The following is a 22,552-nucleotide window of genomic DNA, read 5'->3' on the forward strand; positions in this document are numbered from 1 at the left end:
CATGTTACAGAGAGAGAAGAACTGTAGGAGCCGTTCGAGGATCTCAGAGCATGGATGGAAAACCTGGCTCAGAGCTGTGCCTTAAAGCACGGAGGTAATTGATGAAGAGGCCAGGCAGTTGCACAATTATCTTGCTTAGAAACAGGGGAGAATGCAAGTGCAAAGAACATTCAATTTCAAGCCTATAGTTGAAATTGTTGGCTCAAAGATTTAAAAACAGCACAGTCTGCACAGCTCCTGGGTATAATTCACCTGAGGACACTTTGATACAACAATGTTTGGGGTTTTGGGGTTTTTTTTTTTCTGTAAAATTAAGGAATGTGATTCCAAAGAATTGTGCTTTATCAGAGCAGATTTTAAATATGAATTAATCTGCTTTTTTTAAAAGTGGATGATTTCTATAACTTGTATTTACTATTATTAGTAAATAACAAGGTGGTGGGAGAGATTACATGAACTCTGTCTTTTTATCTGTTTAAATAGATTTTCCTCAGTTCCTATGAACTGTGAAATGTTGATCCTTCAAACTTTAGTTTTACCTATCAACAAAGAAAGTTTGGGGATCCAAAGGAAAGAGCACCCCTTCTGTACCTGGGTGATGAGAAAGGTGTTGATAAAGGAGATAGCACTTTAACTTAGGACTAAAATAAAATTACCATTTGTCATGGGCTGACTGGGAACCCAGGCTCGGTGCTAAATATTTTATACACCTTATCTTGATAAGTATTATTTTTCTAATCTCACAGATGAGAAACTGAAAATTAGAGATGTGAAATAACTTATCAAAATCACACAAGTTATGTTTGGGGTTAGGACTCAAAACCAGGTGTCTTGGACATATAGCTCACATCCTTAGCCACTGCCTGAAATTATTTGTACATTTTGCACAACTATGGAAAAGACCTTCCTTTTTCATTGTCTATGCCATTGTTTCTCAAACTTCAGTGTACACAGGAATCATCTGAGGTGTTTGATAAGAATATAAATTTTCTTGTCCTGCTTTCAGAAATTCTGATTTAATAAGTTCAGAGTGACCCAAGTTTCTATCTTATTATCCAGCACCCTACACAATTCTTACCCGCCTCAGGTGGTCTGAAGTTCAATCACTGTCTTTTTCTCCAAGAACAAGCCCTTCATTCTATCTGGAATATTCTCCCACCTCTTACTTTCTCTTTCACCTGCTATCTTATAAATCAATTCCTTCATGGAGTCATTTCCACTCCTCTTAAGCAGATTTGGTTTGACAACCCTCTGTGATTCTATATCTTTTTTTTACATACTCTATTTTTTTCAATTATCACATTATAATTTTCTGTTTAAATGTCTGCTTTTCCCGCTTAACTGTGAGATCTTTGAAGACAACACAGCCTGAAGACAGTGAGTGGATTGGATGCTCACTGCAACCCTGACTAAGAAGGTAATAATGCATAGCTAAAAAACAAGTAAAACAGAAGAAAACATCCATGGTGTAAATATGCCTAATGCTGTAGAATTGGACTTACATGTAAAAAGGTTTCAGAAGAGTAGGTATGTTGGCATATCATCTTCTGTGAGTTAATTTATCTGAAGAATACGAAAACACTAATTGGAAAAGATATGTGCATCCCAATGTTCATAGCATTATTTACAGTAACCAAGATATGGAAGCAACCTAAGTGTTCATCAACAGATGAATGGATAAAGAACATTATATATGCAATGGAATATTACTTAGCCATAAAAAAGAATGAAATTTTGCCATTTATGACAACACGGATGGACCTGGATGCTTAGTGAAATAAGTCAGACAGAGAAAAACAAATACTGTATGTTTTCACTTATATGTGGAAGCTAAAGAATAAAACAAATGAATATAACAAGACAGAAAGGGACTCGCAGTTACAGAGAACAGACCGGTGGTTGCCAGAGGGGAGAGGGGTTGGGGGAGGAGCAAATGGGTGAAGGGGACAAAGAGGTACAAACAACTAGGTATAAAACATGTATAAAATGTACAGCACAGGGAATATAGCCAACATTTTATAATAACTTTATATGGAGTAAAATCTATAATGATAGTGAATTACTGTGCTGTAACCAGAAACTAATATAACATTGTGAGTCAACTATACCTCAATTAAAAAAGAAAAGAAAAGGGGGAGGGGAGGAGTAAATCATACCAAAGAACAATTGGTGATTGAACTGGTTACTAATTTTGCAGCCAAAATGGCCCCAATTTGAGAAACTGTTCTCATTCTGTAAAGTAGTATAGTGCAAAATGCCACGAAAAATACACTTTGGTTATTTTCATTGTTGTCAGAATGTGGCTCAATGCTATGAAGAGAGATGTGGGATACTTTGGAAATAACTTTGGGAATGTTATGAATCCCTTGTCCCTGGGAAGGTACAAATCAAAGCTGAAGGATGGCCACTTGGGTGTTCTGAGAGGGACTTTATAAGCCTAGGTTGGAAGATGGACTAGGTACTTCTATATACATTATTTTTTATTAACATTTTAAAAGAGAATCAAAATCCTCTTGTTTAACAGTAGCCATTTTGTTTATTATGGGTATGAAGTTGAGGAGAAATGTGGAGGAAGGAGTACACGCTTTGGATCCGTACAGACCTGGGTCTGAGCCCTAGATCTCTACTTATTATCAGTTTATCAATGAGCAATTTACTTAATCTCCCTTATGATTTTTTTTCTCATCTGTACAATGATGATCATAATACCTACTTTTCAGGATTATTAGAATAACATGAAATAATTTATGTGAACTTATACACAGTGGCTGACACAGAAATAAGCATGTAGGACATGTTAGCTAGCATAATTACAATGACAAAGAAATAATTTGGGCATGGGTTTGGGAATTAATGTACTTTAAAAATCTTTCTGAAGACTAAACATCAATGATAATAGTATATGGTTGGCTCCAGGGAGTAAACAAAAAAAAAAAAAAAAGAAGAGGAAAAAACCCTCACATTTCATCACAACAACATTTGCTACATTAGCACAGGCTTTACGTTTCAGCTTCCCCATGGAGTTTGGTGAGGTTTTCAGCTGCAGTCCCCTCCCCAGTCCCACTTTATTTTTTATTTTGTTGTTGTCTTTTTAAAAGAGAAAAGTCTGGTTGTGCCGATTATCTGTTATTACTTCCAAACAAGAACATGCTTTCATTTACTGAAATTAGATCCCCATTCACTGTGTTGGCACACTCTGGACTGTCTTCTCCAGAGGGTTTGAGGCCTGTTAGATGGTACGCAGTTGGAAATTGGCAGCACTGAACCTCTGCCAAGGCTGGCAGACCTTTAAGATGGCATCTGGTGACCTTTCTGCTGAGCCCCCTGGGTCCTCCATTTGCGAGTTGATGTTCTCACGAGGGGTGTAATCCAAATCAAATGTGAGATCTGGTGAGATGGAGTTGCATGGGAGGTGGGGCCAGTGTGGGATCTGTATATTGCTTTGGGCAGAGGATGCTACGAGACACCCTTGCAATGTTTCTTTCTAATCCTGAGACTCTGAGCTCTACAAAAGGGTGGCACTAAAGGGCTGATTTGCAGGAAGTGCCTAGTGTGAGAAAGGGAACAATTGGACAGTTTTCTCCTCATTTATTTATCATCCAGCATTACTGTCATCCTTCCTAATTGCCATAGTTCCCAGATGACACTAAACCCTTCACAGCATCCCTGAGAGCAGCAGCTGAGGTTAGCAGTACATATGAGGAAGCTAGCTGTGTCTTGCTTCCTAGACAGTATTGATGACATTTTTTTCCTTCCTTTGAAATGGCAAATTTCTATTTTCAATACTGCAGGTAGAGAGCACACAAGCCTAGAGGAAAGAACTGTGGGTTTGTGAACAACATAACCACAAATGCCTGTTGACGAATCGTGCTCATAGCAGACACATGCCATTTCTCAGCTAGGGAGTCTTTCTCATAATTTTAAAGTGCTATGTATGCTGTTTGTTTTAAAAAAAAAGAAAAACAGCTTTTACTTTGAACAGAGTTAACAGGTCATTTTTGATTTTACATCTACTGTGGCTGTTTTAACAGACAGTTACATTTAACATTTCTCAGGCAATTCTGTCCTGAGACTGCCCACAAAATGATTTTGAAGGTGATTAAAGCAAAGATGATTCATCCCCCTTGCCTTCATCCAGAAGAGTTAACTGTCTGCCCCAGGACCATTTTTGCTTTTTAATCCTCACTTCCTGCATGCCTCGTCCTCTAATTTCTGTTCCTCACATATTCCCTAACTTCCATGGATCCTGTCCTGACTCGGAACAATCAAGGTGCGATCAAGAAGACTTAGACCCTGTGGATGTATCTATGTAGAATTGGACAAATCGCGTGAACTGTCGGAACCTATATTTTTTCATCCTAAAATGAAAGTAATACGGGTACCTACCCATAGGGTTGATCTAAAGATTAAATAAAAGAATGTTTGTAAATGGCTATAATGTGGCTGCCATGTAGCTAAATACTCAGTAATACTATTGTTATTTTTTTTATTTTTTGCGGTACGCGGGCCTCTCACTGTTGTGGCCTCTCCCATTGCAGAGCACAGGCTCCGGACGCACAGGCCCAGCGGCCATGGCTCACGGGCCCAGCCGCTCCGTGGCATGTGGGATCCTCCCGGACCGGGGCACGAACCCGTGTCTCCTGCATCGGCAGGCGGACGCTCAACCACTGCACCACCAGGGAAGCCCAGTAATACCATTATTTTTGCAAACCATTGCAAACCATAGTTACTTATCTTTCTTAGGAACTTCAAATAGCACTGATTCGTTGTAACACTCACTTGACATTTATTTATATACAAATTAGGTAGATTTCATATTATTTATGTAAATTTTATGCCAATTTCTTTTAACACTCTATAGAAATATACCTATGTAATATATAAAAGTGCACATTACAAGTATACCACTCACTGAATTTTCACAAACCTGATTTACCCTTGCGTCAGACATCCAGATCCAGAAACAGAATGGTACCAAAATCCTAGAAGGCCCCCTGATGTTCCCTTCTGGACTTTATACCTCCCCCCAAAGATAACCACTATCCTGACTTCTAGAAGCAAGTTTATACCAGTTGTTAACATTATTTCTGTTATTTTTGGACAGCAAAATGAAATGAAATTTCTTGAGGTCAGGGACCATATGTTGTATGTCTTCTCTCATTGCAAGAACTGTGTGTTATATATACACTCTTCTTCTAGCATTCCCATCTTGCTGTATTGCCATTTGATTGCACCTGTCTGGCAAAGCCCCAGCTCTGGACGAGCCCCGCTGTCTGCCTTCCTTGCGTCTCCACGAGGACTACTGGGCATGTGCCCTCTCCAACTGATGCTGCAAAAACCCTGGTCTCCAACCTTCAGTGGCTGCTCAGTTGTGCCCAGACAACCTTCCTTATTTTTCTGATCAGCTATCTTCCGCTCTTTATAGACGCTATGTCAGGCCATATGTCCTTAATTCAGACTTCCTACCCCAGCATTTCCTTTCTTGAGACCCAACAGGTAACCATACCTTGTATGTCAAAGAGAAAATTCAAGCTGTCAGCAATTTGGTCAGTCTCCTGTCGCCAAATGTTAAAATTTGCCTGCATCTTCACCCATCTTCCTACTTCCCCACCCTGAAGTTTCATTTCTATCTCTGTTCTCTCAGAGATCTTACTTTGTCAGGGTTCACCTTATTTAATCAATGATATCCTCTCCTTTGGTCAGTTGGCTCTTCATTTATTTTTTGTTTGTTTATTTATTTTTTTATTTATTCATGGCTATGTCGGGTCTTCGTTGCTGCACACGGGCTTTCTCTAGTTGTGGTGAGCGGGAACTGCTCTTCATTGCTATGAGTGGGCTTCTCATTGCAGTGGCTTCTCTTGTTGAGAGCACGGGCTCTAGGCATGCGGGCTTCAGAGGTTTTGGCTCACAGGCTCTAGAGCACAGGCTCAGTAGTTGTGGCACACAGGCTTAGTTGCTCTGCAGCACGTGGGGTCTTCCCAGACCAGGGATCGAAACTGTGTCCCCTGCATTGGCAGGCGGGTTCCTAACAACTGTGCCACCAGGGAAGTCCCGGCTCTTCATTTAAATATGTTGAAGTCCCTACTGTCTTTAGTTTCTTTTTTATAATTTTGTTTTTTTTAATTGAAGTATAGTTGATTTACAATGTTGAGCCAATCTCTGCTGTGCAGCAAAGTGACTCAGTGATGCACATAGAGACATGCTTTTTTTTATATTCCTTTCCCTTATGGTTTAGCACAGGATATTGAATATAGTTCCCTGTGCTACACAGTAGTAGGACCTTGTTATTTATTCATTCTATATACAATAACTTACATCTGCTAATCCCAAACTCCCGGTCCTTCCCTCCTTCACGCCTCTCCCCCTTGGCAACCACAGGTCTCTTCTCTGTGTCTGTGAGTCTGTTTCTGTTTTGTAGATATGTTCACTGGTGCCATATTTTAGATTCCACATATAAGTGATATCATATGGTATTTGTCTTTCTGTTTCTGACTTACTTCACTTAGTATGATAATCTCTAGTTGCATTCATGTTGCTGCAAATGGCATTATTTCGTTCTTTTTTAAGAATGAGTAGTATTCCATTGTACATATTTACCACATCTTCTTTATCCATTCTTCTATTGATGGACATTTAGGTTGTTTCCATGTTTTGGCTGTTGTGAATAGTGCTTCTATGAACATACGTGTGCATGTATCTTGTTGAATTATAGTTTTGTCCAGGTATATACCCAGGAGTGGGGTTGCTGGACCATATGGTAATTCTATGTTTAGTTTTCTGAAGAACCTCCACATTGTTTTCCATAGTGGCTGCACCAACTTACATTCCCACCAACAGTGTAGGAGGGTTCCCTTTTCTCCACACCCTCTCCAGCATTTGTCATTTGTAGACTTTTTAATGATAGCCATTCTGACCAGTGTGAGGTGGTATCTCATTGTAGTTTTGATTTGCATTTCTCTAATAATTAGCAATGTTGAGCATCTTTTCATGTGCCTACTGGCCATCTATATGTCTTCTTTGGAGGAATGTCTATTAAGGTCTTCTGCCCATTTTTTGATTGGGTTGTTTGTTTTTTTGTTGTTGAGTTGTACAAGCTGTTTGTATATTTAGGAGATGAACATAATAATAACAAAGCCCTATCTGAAATCAACATTGCACTCCAGCACCACCCCATCGCTCTCTTCTCTTGCAGCCAAAATTCTTCACAGAGGTCTTTATACTTCCTACCTTTAGCTTTATGTCTCCCCTCTCCCCTCAACCCACTTCACTCTAGCGTCCACCTCTGTTACCTCAGGAAGCTCCCCTTATCAAGATTCCTGATGACGTACTTATGGCTTAACTCAACGGACACATTTCAGGACTCATCTTTCTCAGCAGCACATGACACTGTTGACTATGCCCTCTCTCTGGAAACATTCTCTTCACTTTGCTGCCAGACCACATTCTCCTGGTTTCCCTTCCACCTTACTTAGAATTTCTTCTAAATCTCCTTTTAGGGCTCTTCCCTCTGTAAATGTAGGTGTTCCTCAGAGTTCTTTCTTAAGCCTTCTTTGCTTCTCATGCTGCCATGACTAAGAGACTTAATGTAAAACATATACATACATCAAATCTTGGCCTTATTCAAATAAACAAGTATTGTAGCAATTGTTTTATGCTCACATAACATGACATGCTTTAAAATGGGTCCTTTCCACTGTGTCAATAACAAGAGCTAAAATGTATACAACCATCTAGGCATAAGGCATAGCTATTTTTTTAATGTTATTTATTTTTTTTAACATCTTTATTGGAGTACAATTGCTTTACAATGGTGTGTTAGTTTCTGCTATATAACAAAGTGAATCAGCTGTACATATACATATATCCCCATATCACCTCCCTTTTGCATCTCCCTCCCACCCTCCCTATCCCACCCCTCTAGGTGGTCACAAAGCACCGAGCTGATCTCCCTGTGCTATGAGGCTGCTTCCCACTAGCTATCTATTTTACATTTGGTAGTGTATATATGTCCATGCCACTCTCTCACTTCGTTCCACCTTACCCTTCCCCCTCCCCGTGTCCTCAAGTCCATTCTCTATGTCTGCGTCTTTATTCCTGTCCTGCCCTTAGGTTCTTCAGAACCTTTTTTTTTTTCTTTTTAGATTCCATATATATGTGTTAGCACAAAGTATTTGTTGTTCTCTTTCTGACTTAACTTCACTCTGTATGACAGACTCTAGGTCCACCTACCTCACTACAAATAACTCAATTTCGTTTCTTTTTATGGCTGAGTAATATTCCATTGTATATATGTGCCACCTTTTATCCATTCATCTGTCAATGGACACTTAGGTTGCTTCCATGTCCTGGCTATTGTAAATAGAGCTGCAGTGAACATTGTGGTATGTGCCTCTTTTTGAATTATGGTTTTCTCCGGGTAAATGCCCAGTAGTGGGATTGCTGGGTCATATGGTAGTTCTATTGTTAGTTTTTTATGGAACCTCCATACTGTTCTCCATAGTGGCTGTATAAATTTATATTCCCACCAACAGCACAAGAGGGTTCCCTTTTCTCCACACCCTCTCCAGCATTTACTGTTTCTACATTTTTTGATGATAACCATTCTGAGCATTGTGAGGTGATACCTCATTGTAGTTTTGATTTGCATTTCTCTAATGATTAGTGATGTTGAGCATCCTATCATGTGTTTGTTGGCAGTCTGTATATCTTCTTTGGATAAATATCTATTTAGGTCTTCTGCCCATTTTTGGATTGGGTTGTTTGGTTTTTTGATATTGAGCTGCATGAGCTGCTTGTAAATTTTGGAGATTAATCCTTTATTAGTTGCTTCATTTGCAAATATTTTCTCCCATTCTGAGTGTTGTCTTTTCATCTTGTTTATGGTTTCCTTTTCTGTGCAAAAGCTTTTAAGTTTCTTTAGGTCCCATTTGTTTATTTTTGTTTTTATTTCCATTACTCTAGGAGGTGGGTCAAAAAGGATCTTGCTGTGATTTATGTCATAGAGTGTTCTGCTTAAGGCATAGCTATTTTTAAATTTATTTTTCCTGATAATAAAATAACATTTCCTCATGTAGGAAATTTAGAATAATAGTTTTATAAGATATAATATGATATAATATAGCATAATGCAATATCCTAACTTCTATTAGGAGATACTTACTGTTTACTTCTGACATTTCCTTCTAGATATACTATGTACTCTAACACATGAACACATATACATCTATACATGAATTTATAGTTAAGATAATTATATATTTTCATTTATTTGTATAACTAGACATTTTCTTTTGTCATTAAAATTATTCATAACTATTTTAATGGCTCCATACATTCTCTCATATGAACATAGAATGAAATACTCAACACATCCATCTATTAAAAAATAGAGTTTTAAATTTTTCTTTTTCTGCATTTTTTCCTTAATATACAGTCTTAAAAATTGATTTACTAGGTTAAAAATTTCAAGTTCCTGACTCTTAACGTGTTTAGTCTGGTCATCCACTATAAGAATTATATCTATTTATGAGACCATGAGCATTTGTTTTTCTTATTTCCAAAGAAGTTTTCTATATTTAAAACAATGCCTTGGGCTTCCCTGGTGGCGCAGTGGTTAAGAATCCACCTGCCAATGCAAGGGACAGGGGACCCAGGTTCAAGCCCTGGTCTGGGAAGATCCCACATGCCGCAGAGCAACTAAGCCCATGTGCCACAACTACTGAGCCTGTGCTCTAGAGCCCGCAAGCCACAACTACTGAGACCGCATGCCACAACTACTGAAGCCTGCGTGCCTAGAGCCTGTGCTCCACAACAAGAGAAGCCACCACAATGAGAAGCCCGTGCACCACAACGAAAAGTAGCCCCTACTCACTGCAACCAGAAAAAAGCCCGCTCACAGCAACAAAGATCCAGTGCAGCCAAAAATTTTAAAAATAAATAATACTTAAAAAAATAAAATAAATTAAACAAATAAAACAATACCTTGTAATTGTTTTGACTTATGTCTTTAGTTATTAAACAACATTGAATAATTTTTAGATTTTTGTTTTTTATTTAAATTTCCTACAGGTTTTTTTTCCCTCTATATTTAATATTAAAATTAAATGGAAGACTACTGAGAGAAAAAGAAGCCTCACAGTGAGGCAATTAAGGAGAGACATAGAGCAGAACTGGAGCTGGCAAACTGCCTTGACTTTCTTCCTTTTCTAGTTGCAAACACTGAAAATACCTGTTAGACTTGTAAGTGAAAAAGATATGTGATAACCTTTACAGTTCATCTTTGACACTGCCGTTTCTTACAGTAAGGGTTTTGGAGCAGATGGACAGATTATGAGTATATGGAAGATAAAGCCTGAGAAGAGAATAACATGGTCTCTCTATGGTAAATGATCCCTAGACAACTAACCAACGTTTACTTCTTCATTATGCCATGCTAAGTTACCAATGTTCCCAACACCATGCTAATACCTTACTTTGCTTATGCCAGCCTAGTGCAGATGGAGTCTGCCCTGAGTAACAAAGTGCAAAACTGTTTCTTCCCAGCAAGGAGAATGAGAACTTGAAGGCAGAAACTCAAACCGTACTTCAGAAATCAGCGTCTGGTACTGCAAAGCAGATTAGCAGAGACCCCCCAGCTTCTACTAATCCCACAGATCATCAAATCAATCATGACCCAGATGAAGTGGAAAAGAGCAAGCACCCAGAGAAAAACCAGAAACCAGAGGACAACCAGAAACTCCTAACGGGAGCACTCAGTTGCAGATTTCTGGATGGCCAAGTGAGTAACAAATACCTGAACTTTTCTTGGTAATTGGCTAGGAAAATTGAGTTAGGTTGGAAACATAGACTCACACCAACACACGCTTCTACTAATGGTAATTAACACATTTTGCATCAGATAGAATTAGAATCATTTTTTTTCATCTGAAAATGAATTTTAAGGTCAGTTTGTGTATTGCATCTTTGCTGACCACTAACTGAATTGGTCAACCTATTCTATCTGTGACTAACTCAGTGATAGTTATACAGTGATGTCACCATACATGCAAATTTGGGGTGTGCTAGAGGGGGAGGGTTCGTCTGCTTTAACATTACAGGAAAAGATCATTTATATTCAAAATCCAATGAAAAATCCAATGATGTCTAGACATCAAAAAATTATCAGCCTTAAACTATCTTGATATAAATATATTATCACTGCACTCTGTTAAGAATCAACCAAACAATCCACAACAAACTAACTTGGTAATGATGACTCTAAATGATTATTACTTTGTAATTAAAAAGCAAGAGTAGCAGCAATTGAAAACTGGACCCAAATCAAGACAAACTAATGATTCATTGGTAACAAAGTACCATTTCCAAAAATTGCTGAAGTTGCAATTAAACCGACATATAGAGGAGTTTTGCAGTACTGCCAAGCATGAAGTAACAGCCAGACATTTTATTAGAATACTGACTTAGAGTCTGCAGTAAACTCTAACATAAGTATTTTTAGTTTATAATTTTAATAGCCCTTACTAAATCACTCAGATGCTCACTAGTTTCCAGTCATGAGAATATAAAATCCTGTGGATTTGGGATCTTTTGCTCATGAGAACTCTGCAAAGATTAAACTTTGGAGTGGTTACCAGTCCACCAATGGAACTCAGACCATGTTTTGCAAGATCTCAAACACTGGGGACTTCTCTTTTTCCTTCCTAAAATTTTTATTGATCCTTCTAATTATAAAATATTATATACTCATGTAGAAATTTTGTAAAACGGAAGAATATAAATAAAAAGAAATTAAAACTCAATCAAATAGTGGTATATTTCTTTCTCTTCTTTCTTCCATGCATGGACACTGAATATGAACCATTATGTATATACTCTTTATTATCCTGGTCTATTCACTTCATATCAAGAATTCTCCCCCAGCTTCAAAAAATTCATCCTAAGCATCATGTTTATTGTCTTTATGAGAGTCATAATCAGAACTAACACTTATATAGCATTTACTATGTGCCAGGCACTATTCTAAGCTCTTTACATATATTAACTAATTTACTACTCCCCAAGCACCCAATGAGGTAGGAACTCTTATTATCTTCAGATCATAGATGAAGGAACTGAAAAACAAAGAGGTCAAGTGCCTTGCCCTAGTCATAAGGCTGAGAAGTGGCAGAGCCACAGTTGAGGCCCAGGTTCTAGGTCCTTAATCCCCAAACTGTATTCATTCTTTTATATGGATATAACATGGGTCATTTAACTAATCCCTTATTGATGGGCATTTAAGTCACTTCTAGTTTTTCTCTTATAAATGAAATTTTGTTTCTTGGCACTCTCCCTATCACATCAAGTTACCCATTTGGGGTACAGTTTCTGGATTAGCCATTGTAAAAGGCAGAATGTTCATTGGGTAGGCTGTTCTTGGACCTCCACAATCTGGATTCTTTGCTAGCTCTGTAGTGCCAGAGGAAGATGATTTGTCCCTCCTCTCCCAGTATTCAAGGAGGTTTCTGATGGGAGGCTCAGCAGGGCTAACACCCAGCCACCAAACACAGCAATACCTCATAGGAAGTGGGGGCCTAATTGGTTCTGTCTGCCGAGTGTATGGTCCTGGCCGGCCAGTGGCAGCCACAGTTGCCTGGTACAGAGACCCTCACTACCACCTTGACTAAGTGGTAAAGGGAATCCTGCCACAGTGAAAGAAGTAAACCAATCAGAACTTCTAGATCCTTATTCCTCATACACAGATGAAAATAAGCCTTCCTGCCTGGGATGTAACAGGCAATCTGGACCAGCTGAATTTGCTCTAAAAGAAAAGTAGCTGATAGAGACTTGAGCCAACATGGGTGGGGACAGGCAAGTATGAAACTCTATTCTAAATTACAGATAAATTTAAAGATTATCGTTAGTAGGAGGTAAGTAAAGCTGAAAATGTTAAGAGAATCCGTAGTTTCATGTATCCAAGAACAGTAAGGGTAGCTTAGAAATCAACAAATACAAACTTTCATTTCACAAATGAAGAATAAGAGGCCCAGAGAGCTTAAATGATAGTTCAAGTTCTCCAGTTAGAGCCTGGCTCTTCTCACTGCCAGCCCTAGGACCTTTTGTCTCTAAGTCCTCTCCTTCCACATCTTTGAAAATACATATATGTTGTTTACACTGCTTCTCAGAAGCATCAGCTCTGCCTTCTCTCAAAAAATAAAAAAAAGAATGTATAACTAGAAACAGACTCAGTAGCACAGTTTCAAAAATAAAATTAAAGTGTGCTTTTTGCATCTGGCAGCATGAAAATGAAAGTGTTAGTGTTTTAATTTTAATAATTATCACAGTTGATTCGTAGTATGTTCTTTACAAAGTCCTTTTGCATGTTTTATCTTGTTTGTTCTCCACAACAGCCGTTGAGGTAGGTAGAGACACATGATGTTATCCTCATTTTATAGATGGATAGACAGATGTCAGGGACATTTCCACTTGACTGTGCATTGGCAGCTGAGCTCCAACAAGTTCAAAGCCAAACCTTTGATCCTGCTCTTCTTCCTGTGGTCTGTGTCTCACAGAAAGGTCCCACAACTCTCCCAGTTGCATAAGCAAGAAATCTGTGCATGCTTTCCTCTTCTCCATCCCTAACTCTGATATCCAACTAATCACTGAGCTCTTTAAATTCCATCTTTTTTATGTCTCTCAAAGTGTCCTCTTCTGTTTCTTCTGCCATCATCCTAGTCAGACTACCATTACACATCAGTGGGAAGATTTTAATTATCTTAAAACAGGACTTATTTTGTTATGCTTTCTTCTCTTTATTGGTCAGCTGTGGTAGTAATAATGCTGTGAGACAAGCAAGCCCAATACTCAGTGGTTTATAACAATAATCCTTTTTGTTCACATCACATATGTGAGTAAGACAGCTTTTACTTATTCCAGTAGGATTTTCGAGGCTTGTCTCCAGACTGCAGATTTGGTTCAGGTCTGCTCTGTTTTTCTTATTGTTCTGAATCCAATGGGCTCTTCAAGGCAAGCTCTTCTCATGGTAATGGAAACATTTCAAAAGGACAAACACAACTGCATTACTCAACCACAAGTACATTTTAAGTCTTTGCTTATGTCATATCCACTAACATCCCACTGGCCAAAGCAAGCCACATGGCAAAGCACAACACCAATGGGGCAGGGATATATATATGCTACCTTTTTTAGGAGGAATTTCAAAACCACTGATCAAGTGTAGCCCCTACTTAAAACACTTGAACACCATTGCTTAATCGTCAGTGCCCTAGTAGAAAATTCAAACTCCTTGACTTATTGTACCGACTCAACTCTGTTGTTCACTGTCTACTTCCCTTCAATCCCCACCTTTCACTAAACTGAACTTCTATGTCCCAAACAGAGTTCTGCTTCTTTTTATCTCCTATCCTTTGACCATGCAGTTACTTTTATGCGAAATTCTCTTCCCTCCTTCTCTATTTAACTCCTAATTACATCGGGGTCTCAACACAGATATCAAGTCTATCAAGAAACATCACTGTCTCACCACCAAAACTGCCTTTTCTAAGGTACATCTACATCAATCTGTGCATATGGCAGATGTTATTATACTATTAAAATAGTTTGTTTCCTTGTCTATCTCCTTCCATGAGTCTGTAAATTCCTTGAGAATATTCATTTTTGTTTCCAAAATGCATCTCTCTATATATTAACCCAAAGCCAACATATTATTTAATGGAGAAACACTAGAGGCTTTCACATTAGAGTCAGGAGAAGTCAAAGTACCCAATATCTCTGCTGGGTTTTAATATTATGTTGGAGGTATTAGCTAATATAATTAAACAAGAGAAAGCAATCCAGGCATAATAATTAAAAAGGAGGAAAAACTCTTTTCAGATGGTAAAATTATATATATAAACTGTCACAATTTCTAATGAAGAAACTATTAAAACAGTAAGAGGGACTTCCCTGATGGTCCAATAGTTAAGAATCTGCCCGCCAATGCAGGGGACACGGGTTTGATCCCCGGTCCGGGAAGATCCCACATGCCACGGAGCAACTAAGCCTGTGCGCCACAACTACTTAGCCTGTGCTCTAGAGCCCTTGAGCGACAACTACTGAAGCCCACGTGCCTAGAGCTCATGCTCTGCAACAAGAGAAGCCACCGCGATGAGAAGCCCTTGCACCGCAACGAAGAGTATCCCCCACTCGCTGCAACTAGAGAAAGCCCACGCGCAGCAACAAAGACCCAACACAGCCAAAAATAAATAAATTTATTTAAAAAAAGAACAGTAAGAGAATTTGGCAAAATAGAGTTATACCATCAATATCCACAAATCAATGGCTTTCATATATACACACACACACACACACACACACACATACGTACGTACAAAAACTAGTTAGAAAATAAAATGGAAAACACCATTTACAATAGCAAATAGATACTTAACTAAATTAACTAAATAAATAAATCAAATACATAGGTATAAACTGAACAAGAAATAGTGTCCAAACATTTATGAGGAAAAATATAAAATACTCTTGAAAAACATGAGTATATTTGAATGATGGAAAGGCATGCTATTATATTCTTGTACAGAAAAAATTAACATCATCACTTTCTATCAAAATCCCAATGACCTTTTTTGTATAAATGTAAAAACTCATCCTAAAATTCATATGGAATCTCAAGGGACCTTGAATATCCAAAACAATCCTGAAAAAGAACAAAGCTGGAGGACTTATACTTTCTGATTTCAAAACTAACTGCAAAGATACAATAATAAAAATGGTATAGTACTGGCATAAAGACAGACATATGGACCAATGGAATAGAATAGGGAGTCCAAAAATACACCTTCACATATATGCTGAAATGATTTTTTTTTAGATTTATTTATTTATTTATTTTTGGCTGCGTTGGGTCTCTGTTGCTGCGCGTGGGCTTTCTCTAGCTGCGGGGAGCGGGGGCTACTCTTCGTTGTGGTGCGCGGGCTTCTTATTGTGGTGGCTTCTCTTGTTGAAGAGCACAAGCTGTAGGGTGTGCAGGCTTTAGTAGTTGCGGCGCACGGGTTCAGTAGTTGTGGCTCGCAGGCTCTAGAGCGCAGGCTCAGTAGTTGTGGCTCACGGGCTTAGTTGCTCCGTGGCATGTGGGATCTTCCCGGACCTGGACTCGAACCCATGTCCTGCACTGGCAGGCGGATTCTTAACCACTGTGCCACCAGGGAAGCCTGAAATGATTTTTTGACAAGGATGCCAAGATGATTCAATTGGAAAAAGACAGGTTTTTTTCAACAAATCGTACTGGGAAAACTGGATATCTGCATACAAAAGTATGATCACCATATACAAAAATTAACTCAAAATGAATCTATGATTCAAATTTAAGATCTAAACCTATAAAACTCTTAAAAGGAAAAATAGGGAAAAACCTTCACATTAGATCTGGCAATGATTTCTTGGATCTGACCCCAAAGGCACAGGCACCAGAATAAAAAATTGACAAACTGGATTTCATGAAAATTTTAAAATGTTGTGCATCAAAAGACACTATCAAGAGAGTAGAAAGGCAGCCCACAGAAAGGGAGAAAATATGTGCAAAACATAAATCTGATAAGGGGATTAATGTCCAGAATATATAGAGAAATCCTAAAGCTCAACAACAGCAACAAAAACAACCTGATTCAAAAATGGGCAAAGGCCTTGCATAGATATTTCTCCAAAGAAGATACACAATGACCAATAAGCACATGAAAAGATATTCAACATCACTATCACATTAGTGAAATGCAAATCAAAACTATAATGAGGTACCACCTCACACGCATTAGGATAGCTACTAGTAAAAAAAAACGAAAGAAAGGAAAAATAAACAGAAAATAACAAATGTTGTCAAGGATGTAGAGAAATTGGAATGCTTGTGCACTGTTGGTGAGAATGTAATATGGTACAGCCGCTGTGCAGCAGTTTCTCAAAAAGTTAAAAATAGAATTACCATTAGGTCCAGCTAGTCCACTTCTGGTAATACACAAAAGAGTTGAAAGGAAGGTCTCAAGGAGATATTTGTACAGCCATGTTCATAGCAGCATTATTCACAATAGCTAAAATGGAGAAGAAACCCAAATGTCCATCACCAGATGAATGGATAAGCAAAATGTGGTGTATGCCTACAATGGAATATTATTCAGCCTTAAAAATGTAGGAAAGTCTGATACAGGCTACAACACGGATAATTTTCACATTTGCTAAGTGAAATAAGCCTGTTACAAAAAGGCAAATACTGTATGGTTCCACTTATACAAGATACTCAGAGTAGTCAAATCATAGGGACAGAAAGTAGAATGGTGGTGCCAGGGCCTGAGGGGAGGAGGGAATAGGCAGTTGTTTAATAAGTATAGAGTTTCAGTTTTGTATGATAAAAAGAGTTCTGTGGATGCATGGTGGTGATGGTTGCACAATAACATTAGTAGACTTAATACCACTGAACTGTGCACTTATAAATGGTGAAGATAATGAATTTTATGTCATGGTATTTTACCACAATTCTGAAGAATGGGAAAAAACATGAACAAAATCAAGATGTCAATCCTCTCTGAGGTAATTTATAAACTTAATGTGATTCCAGTAAAAATAGTATCAGATTTTTGTTTTGTAAATAGTCAAATTGGTTATAAAGTTAATTTGAAATAATAAACAAGCAAGAATAGTCAGTAAAACCCTGAATAGAAAAGCAGTGGGTACATGGCTAGCATTACCAGATATAAAACGTAAAATCTCTGTCTCTAAAATAGTGTTATTTTGGCACATAAATAGATGAGACTAATAGAATTGGAAAAAAAGTGAATAAATAGACCCAATGGCATATTGCAATTTTGTGTATAATAAAGATGACATCACAAATTAGTAGGGAAAACATAGACTTTTTAATAAGCAATATAGGATTATCTAGCCACAGAGAAAATTTTAAATCATGTATATTCTTCACATATTATACATGTAACGATGTATACCAGGATGTATTCCAGATGGATCAGGGATTTAATATAAAAAATAACTGCGCAGTAGTACAAGAAAATGGGCAATTTCCTCTATAATCTGAGATAAGGGAAAATTTTCTCAACTGTGACTCAACATGCAGATACAACAAGAAAAAACGTGATAATTTTGATTACACATGTGTGGCCAGAACCACCATCAGCAAAGCACATAGATACTTAACAAACTGGGGAAAATATCTGCAACTTATGTCATAGATAAATATATCCCTAACAGATAGAATTTTCCATCTAAAAATTAAGAAGAAAAAGGACAGTAAACTATTAGAAAAATGAATAAAATGTAGGAACAGACAGGTCACAGAATGATAAATATAAATGACCCTTAAACATATCAAAAGATATAGCCTTGCTCTTAATAAAAGGAATGTAAGTTAAAACCACCTTGAGATATAATTTCTCACCTATTACACTGGCAAAAGTCCAGAAAATTGACAACATACTTTGTTAGAAGGTAGAGGAAATTTAAAATGGAACAACCACTTTGGAAGGAAATTAGGCAATAATCAGCAAAACTACTTATGTATGAATTTTTTGACATGAAAATCTCACTTTCAGAAATCTATCCCAAAGGTATACTGGAAATATGTTTAACAATTTATGTAGAAGGTATTCGTTGCAGCATTACTTATTATATCAAAAACTGTAAACAACCTAAATTTCCATCAATAAGGGACAGGTTGAAAAAACTAAGGTACATCCATACATGGAGTATTACAAAAACTTTAATAAAACTGTAGAAAGTAATGAAGAATATCACTATATATATGAATCATATATATACACACATATATATAATTGTATGGCTATATCCATACTATATATCATTGTATGAAATAATATAGCTAGATATACTATTAATTAAACAAAAGCAAAGTGAAGAAAAGTATGTAGATTATGCTTCTAAATATCTATTATTGCTTATGTTTTTAAAAATGAAGGAATTAATAAAAACTTTTTTTAAAAAACATGGTTACCTATTGGGACTAGAGGGAATATAATGGAGGGATCAAGAATAGGAACCACAAATCTCTGACTAAATCTTGTTCTGTAGATTTGGCTTTGGAACTATTTAAATATTTTACATAAATATAAAACTAACTTAAATGTTTAAAAAAATCAAGCCCTAAAAATTGAAAACAAAATAAAGTAAGTCTGTTTTAGTTATCTATTGCTGCATAACAAGTTATCTGAAAAGGTGACCACTTAAACCAATAACCATATATTATCTCTCACTGTTTCTGAGGGACAAGAATCCAGGAATAGCTTAGATGAGTAGTTCTCACTCAAGGTCTCCCATGAAATTTCATGCCAAATGTCAGCAGGAATGCAGTCACCTGAAGGTTTACCCAGGGCTAGAAGATCCACTTCTAGGCCCCTTTGAGTGGCTATTGACAGAGGCCTCAGTTACTTGCTGGCTGTGGCCAGAGATCTTGTCTGTTTTCAATTTGGGCCTCTCCATAGGGCTGCTTGTGACATGGTATCTGGCTTTCCCAAGATAAGTTATCCCAGAAAGAGAGAGAGAGAGTGAGCGTGTATGTGCACAACCAAAACTGAAGCCCCAATGTCTTAATAAACTAATCTCAGAAGTGGCATACCATCACTTGTACAGTGTTCTTCTATTGGTTATCCAGACTAAATCTAATTAAGTGTGGAGGGGAAGGCCTGCACAAGAACATGAGTACTAGGAGGCAGGGATCACTGGGGCCGCCTTGGAGACTAGCTACCACATGAACCTATGTATTAATTGACAGCAAAACCAAAGAGCGTGGAACTATTGTAAATAACTTTAAAACATAATAACTTCACTGTATGTCTCTAGTGGGGTATATACTCTAAGGAAAATATTTTTGAAAAAATACCTTTAAAGGTTTTCAGTAACCATTATGTTGATACTGTTCTTCTGTATGTGTATTGGGGGATAAAGCAAATGAGTCACCATCTTGGTGGTTTCGGGACTTGGAATTTCCAGTGTAGGAGAAATGAAATATAGCTATAATATTGATGAGACAATATAAAACTCCTATACTCCTACATCTGATTTGGAAATATCAGTATGAACTCTTTTTTTAAAAAAATACATTTCCTAGCCTCGTCCATTGAAAAATGTAGAAACAATCCCATGTGAATGAGCACCCTACCGCCTGTATTGTGTTCAGTAGATTCTAAAGGCTGATTCCAGCTTTGAGCCTGTAACATCTGCTTACACCAAGAACAATGAAGATACCAAAGACCTTCCAAGACTTGTCAAGAAAAGACTCACTAAAAAAAGAAAAAAATTAAAGGCTCCCACTAGTCAAAGTGGGACATTTTGGATATCAATAAAAATAATAGGGGCTTCCCTGGTGGCGCAGTGGTTGAGAGTCCGCCTGCCGATGCAGGGGACACGGGTTCGTGCCCCGGTCCGGGAAGATCCCACATGCCGCGGAGCGGCTGGGCCCGTGAGCCACGGCCGCTGAGCCTGCTCGTCCGGAGCCTGTGCTCCGCAACGGGAGAGGCCACAACAGTGAGAGGCCCGCGTACCGCAAAAAGAAAGAAAAAAAAAGAGAGAGAATCAAGCATTTATTCAATGTGCCTTTTCTCTACAAACCGTATCTTAGATAATGGTTGATAAGGGACAGTCTCTCTTTAGAGAAACATTACTACCAATAGATGAGAAGTAATAGTAGAGTGAGAATACCACTATTTTCTAAAATCCTAACAAAAAAAAATGGACTAAAGCAATGATTATCGGTGCCTGTGAATATCACAAAAAGGAAGACAACCTGACAGCATTTGCTTCCATGGGAAAATATACCAACTATGAAATGATTGAACTTGACTGTGATCAAGATTCTAGATCTAACTGCTGTTTTACAGGAAATATATGGGACAATTTGTTAAACAGCAAAAAAATCCAGATGGTGGAAAACTTTATAGGACAGACAACTCAGCTTCTTCAACAAATAAATTGCAAAGGAAAAAATGTGAAAAGGTGGGAGGGTAGGAAGAACTAGAAATTTTTTTTTTTTTTTTTTTTGGCTGCATTGTATCTTCGCTGCTGCATGAGAGCTTTCTCTAGTTGCAGCGAGCAGAGGCTACTCTTCATTGTGGTGCACAGGCTCTAGGCTTCAGTAGTTGTGGTGCACCAGCTTATTTGCTCCGCGGCATGTGGCATCTTCCCAGCAGGGCTTGAACCCATGCCCCCTGCACTGGCAGGTAGATTCTTAACCACTGCACCACCAGGGAAGTCCAGGAAGAACTAGAAATTTTAAAAGATGTAAGGGATATTAGCCAGTTGCAATATGTGGATATTATTTGGCTCCTGATTTGAATAAACAAACTAATAATACTATTTATCAGATAACTGGGGGATTTTGAACACTCACTAGGTATTTGATGATATCAAGGAATTACTGTTAATAAGGAATTTTTTAGTGTAATAATGTAATTGTGGTTATGTTAGCAAAGAATCTTTATCCTTTGGTCAGTGGTTCACAAATTTTATTGTGCATTAGAATTACTGGAGTACTTGTTAAAACACAGATTTCTAGGCTCCCAACCCTAGAAATTCTCATTCAGTGGGTCTAGGGTGGGTCTTGAGAACTCACGTTTCTAACAAGTTTCCAGGTGATACTGAGGCTTGTGACCCAAGGACCACACTATAAAACTCACTGCTTTATAAATACATGCTAAAACAATGCAGATGAAACAATACACTGTCTGGGGTTCACATCATCTCTGGTGGGGGGTGATGTGGATATAAAAAAACAAGGTTTTCAGTTGATAACTGAAGCTTGGTGATGAGTACACGGAGTTTCATCATACTATTCTAGCTACATGTGCCTATGTGTAAAGTTTTCCATAATTAGAAGTTAAAATTTAAATAAAATATAAATTTTACAAAAACAAATAAGCCAAATGATTAACGCTAACATTTACTGTATTCATATGTTTAAAGTATATATTAAAATCATATATATATTAATTTGGAAATACTATTTTTTCAATTCTACATTTCTCAAAAACTATCAAATATTTTACATGCATCTTTCTCATGGTTGTATTTATTATCACTAGTGTGCTTTTTTGAGCCATTTAGAAGCCTTCTAGAATGCATCAAGACCTTGGCCTAAGTTATTTAAGTAATAGAACTTTTCAACTCTGCATTTAATGCTGTCTCTGTAAATTTTCACCCAAGTCACAGCTATCCATTGCCTAATACTAAGACAGTTTGTTGTGTTCACTTGTCTTGGTGCAGAGTGTTCATGTCTTCTACAATATAACCACTTAAAAATAATTTTATTTATAAGCCATCTCTTTAAAAGAATTGTTTACACTTCCAACACTTTCAAGTTCTAACGCCCAAGGACAGTTGCTGAAACTGTGTTAAATTTCTCTGCTTCATTTGTACCAATTCTCTGAGGTCAATATTACAAAACTAGCATCGCTCAAAGTCATTTCAGGCTGCTGTGTTATCCATTCCCAAGCAGTATTTTGTGATTCAAAGTAAAACAAATGAGTGTTCTGCCTATGTTTTCCTC

The 22,552-nt window shown here is 37.6% G+C and overlaps 1 protein-coding gene across 1 annotated transcript in view; it reads left to right on the top strand.

The window, feature by feature from the left end:
* The window catches only part of C1H1orf87 (chromosome 1 C1orf87 homolog), a 76,817-nt gene that overhangs the window by 9,370 nt on the left and 44,895 nt on the right, over nucleotides 1-22,552 (top strand). The window contains 1 exon segment of the mRNA XM_030870386.2: nucleotides 10,543-10,777. Within this exon segment, the coding sequence (XP_030726246.2) occupies nucleotides 10,543-10,777 (235 nt within the window).

The sequence above is a fragment of the Globicephala melas genome, chromosome 1, assembly GCF_963455315.2.
Source record: "Globicephala melas chromosome 1, mGloMel1.2, whole genome shotgun sequence".
Lineage (NCBI taxonomy): Eukaryota > Metazoa > Chordata > Mammalia > Artiodactyla > Delphinidae > Globicephala > Globicephala melas.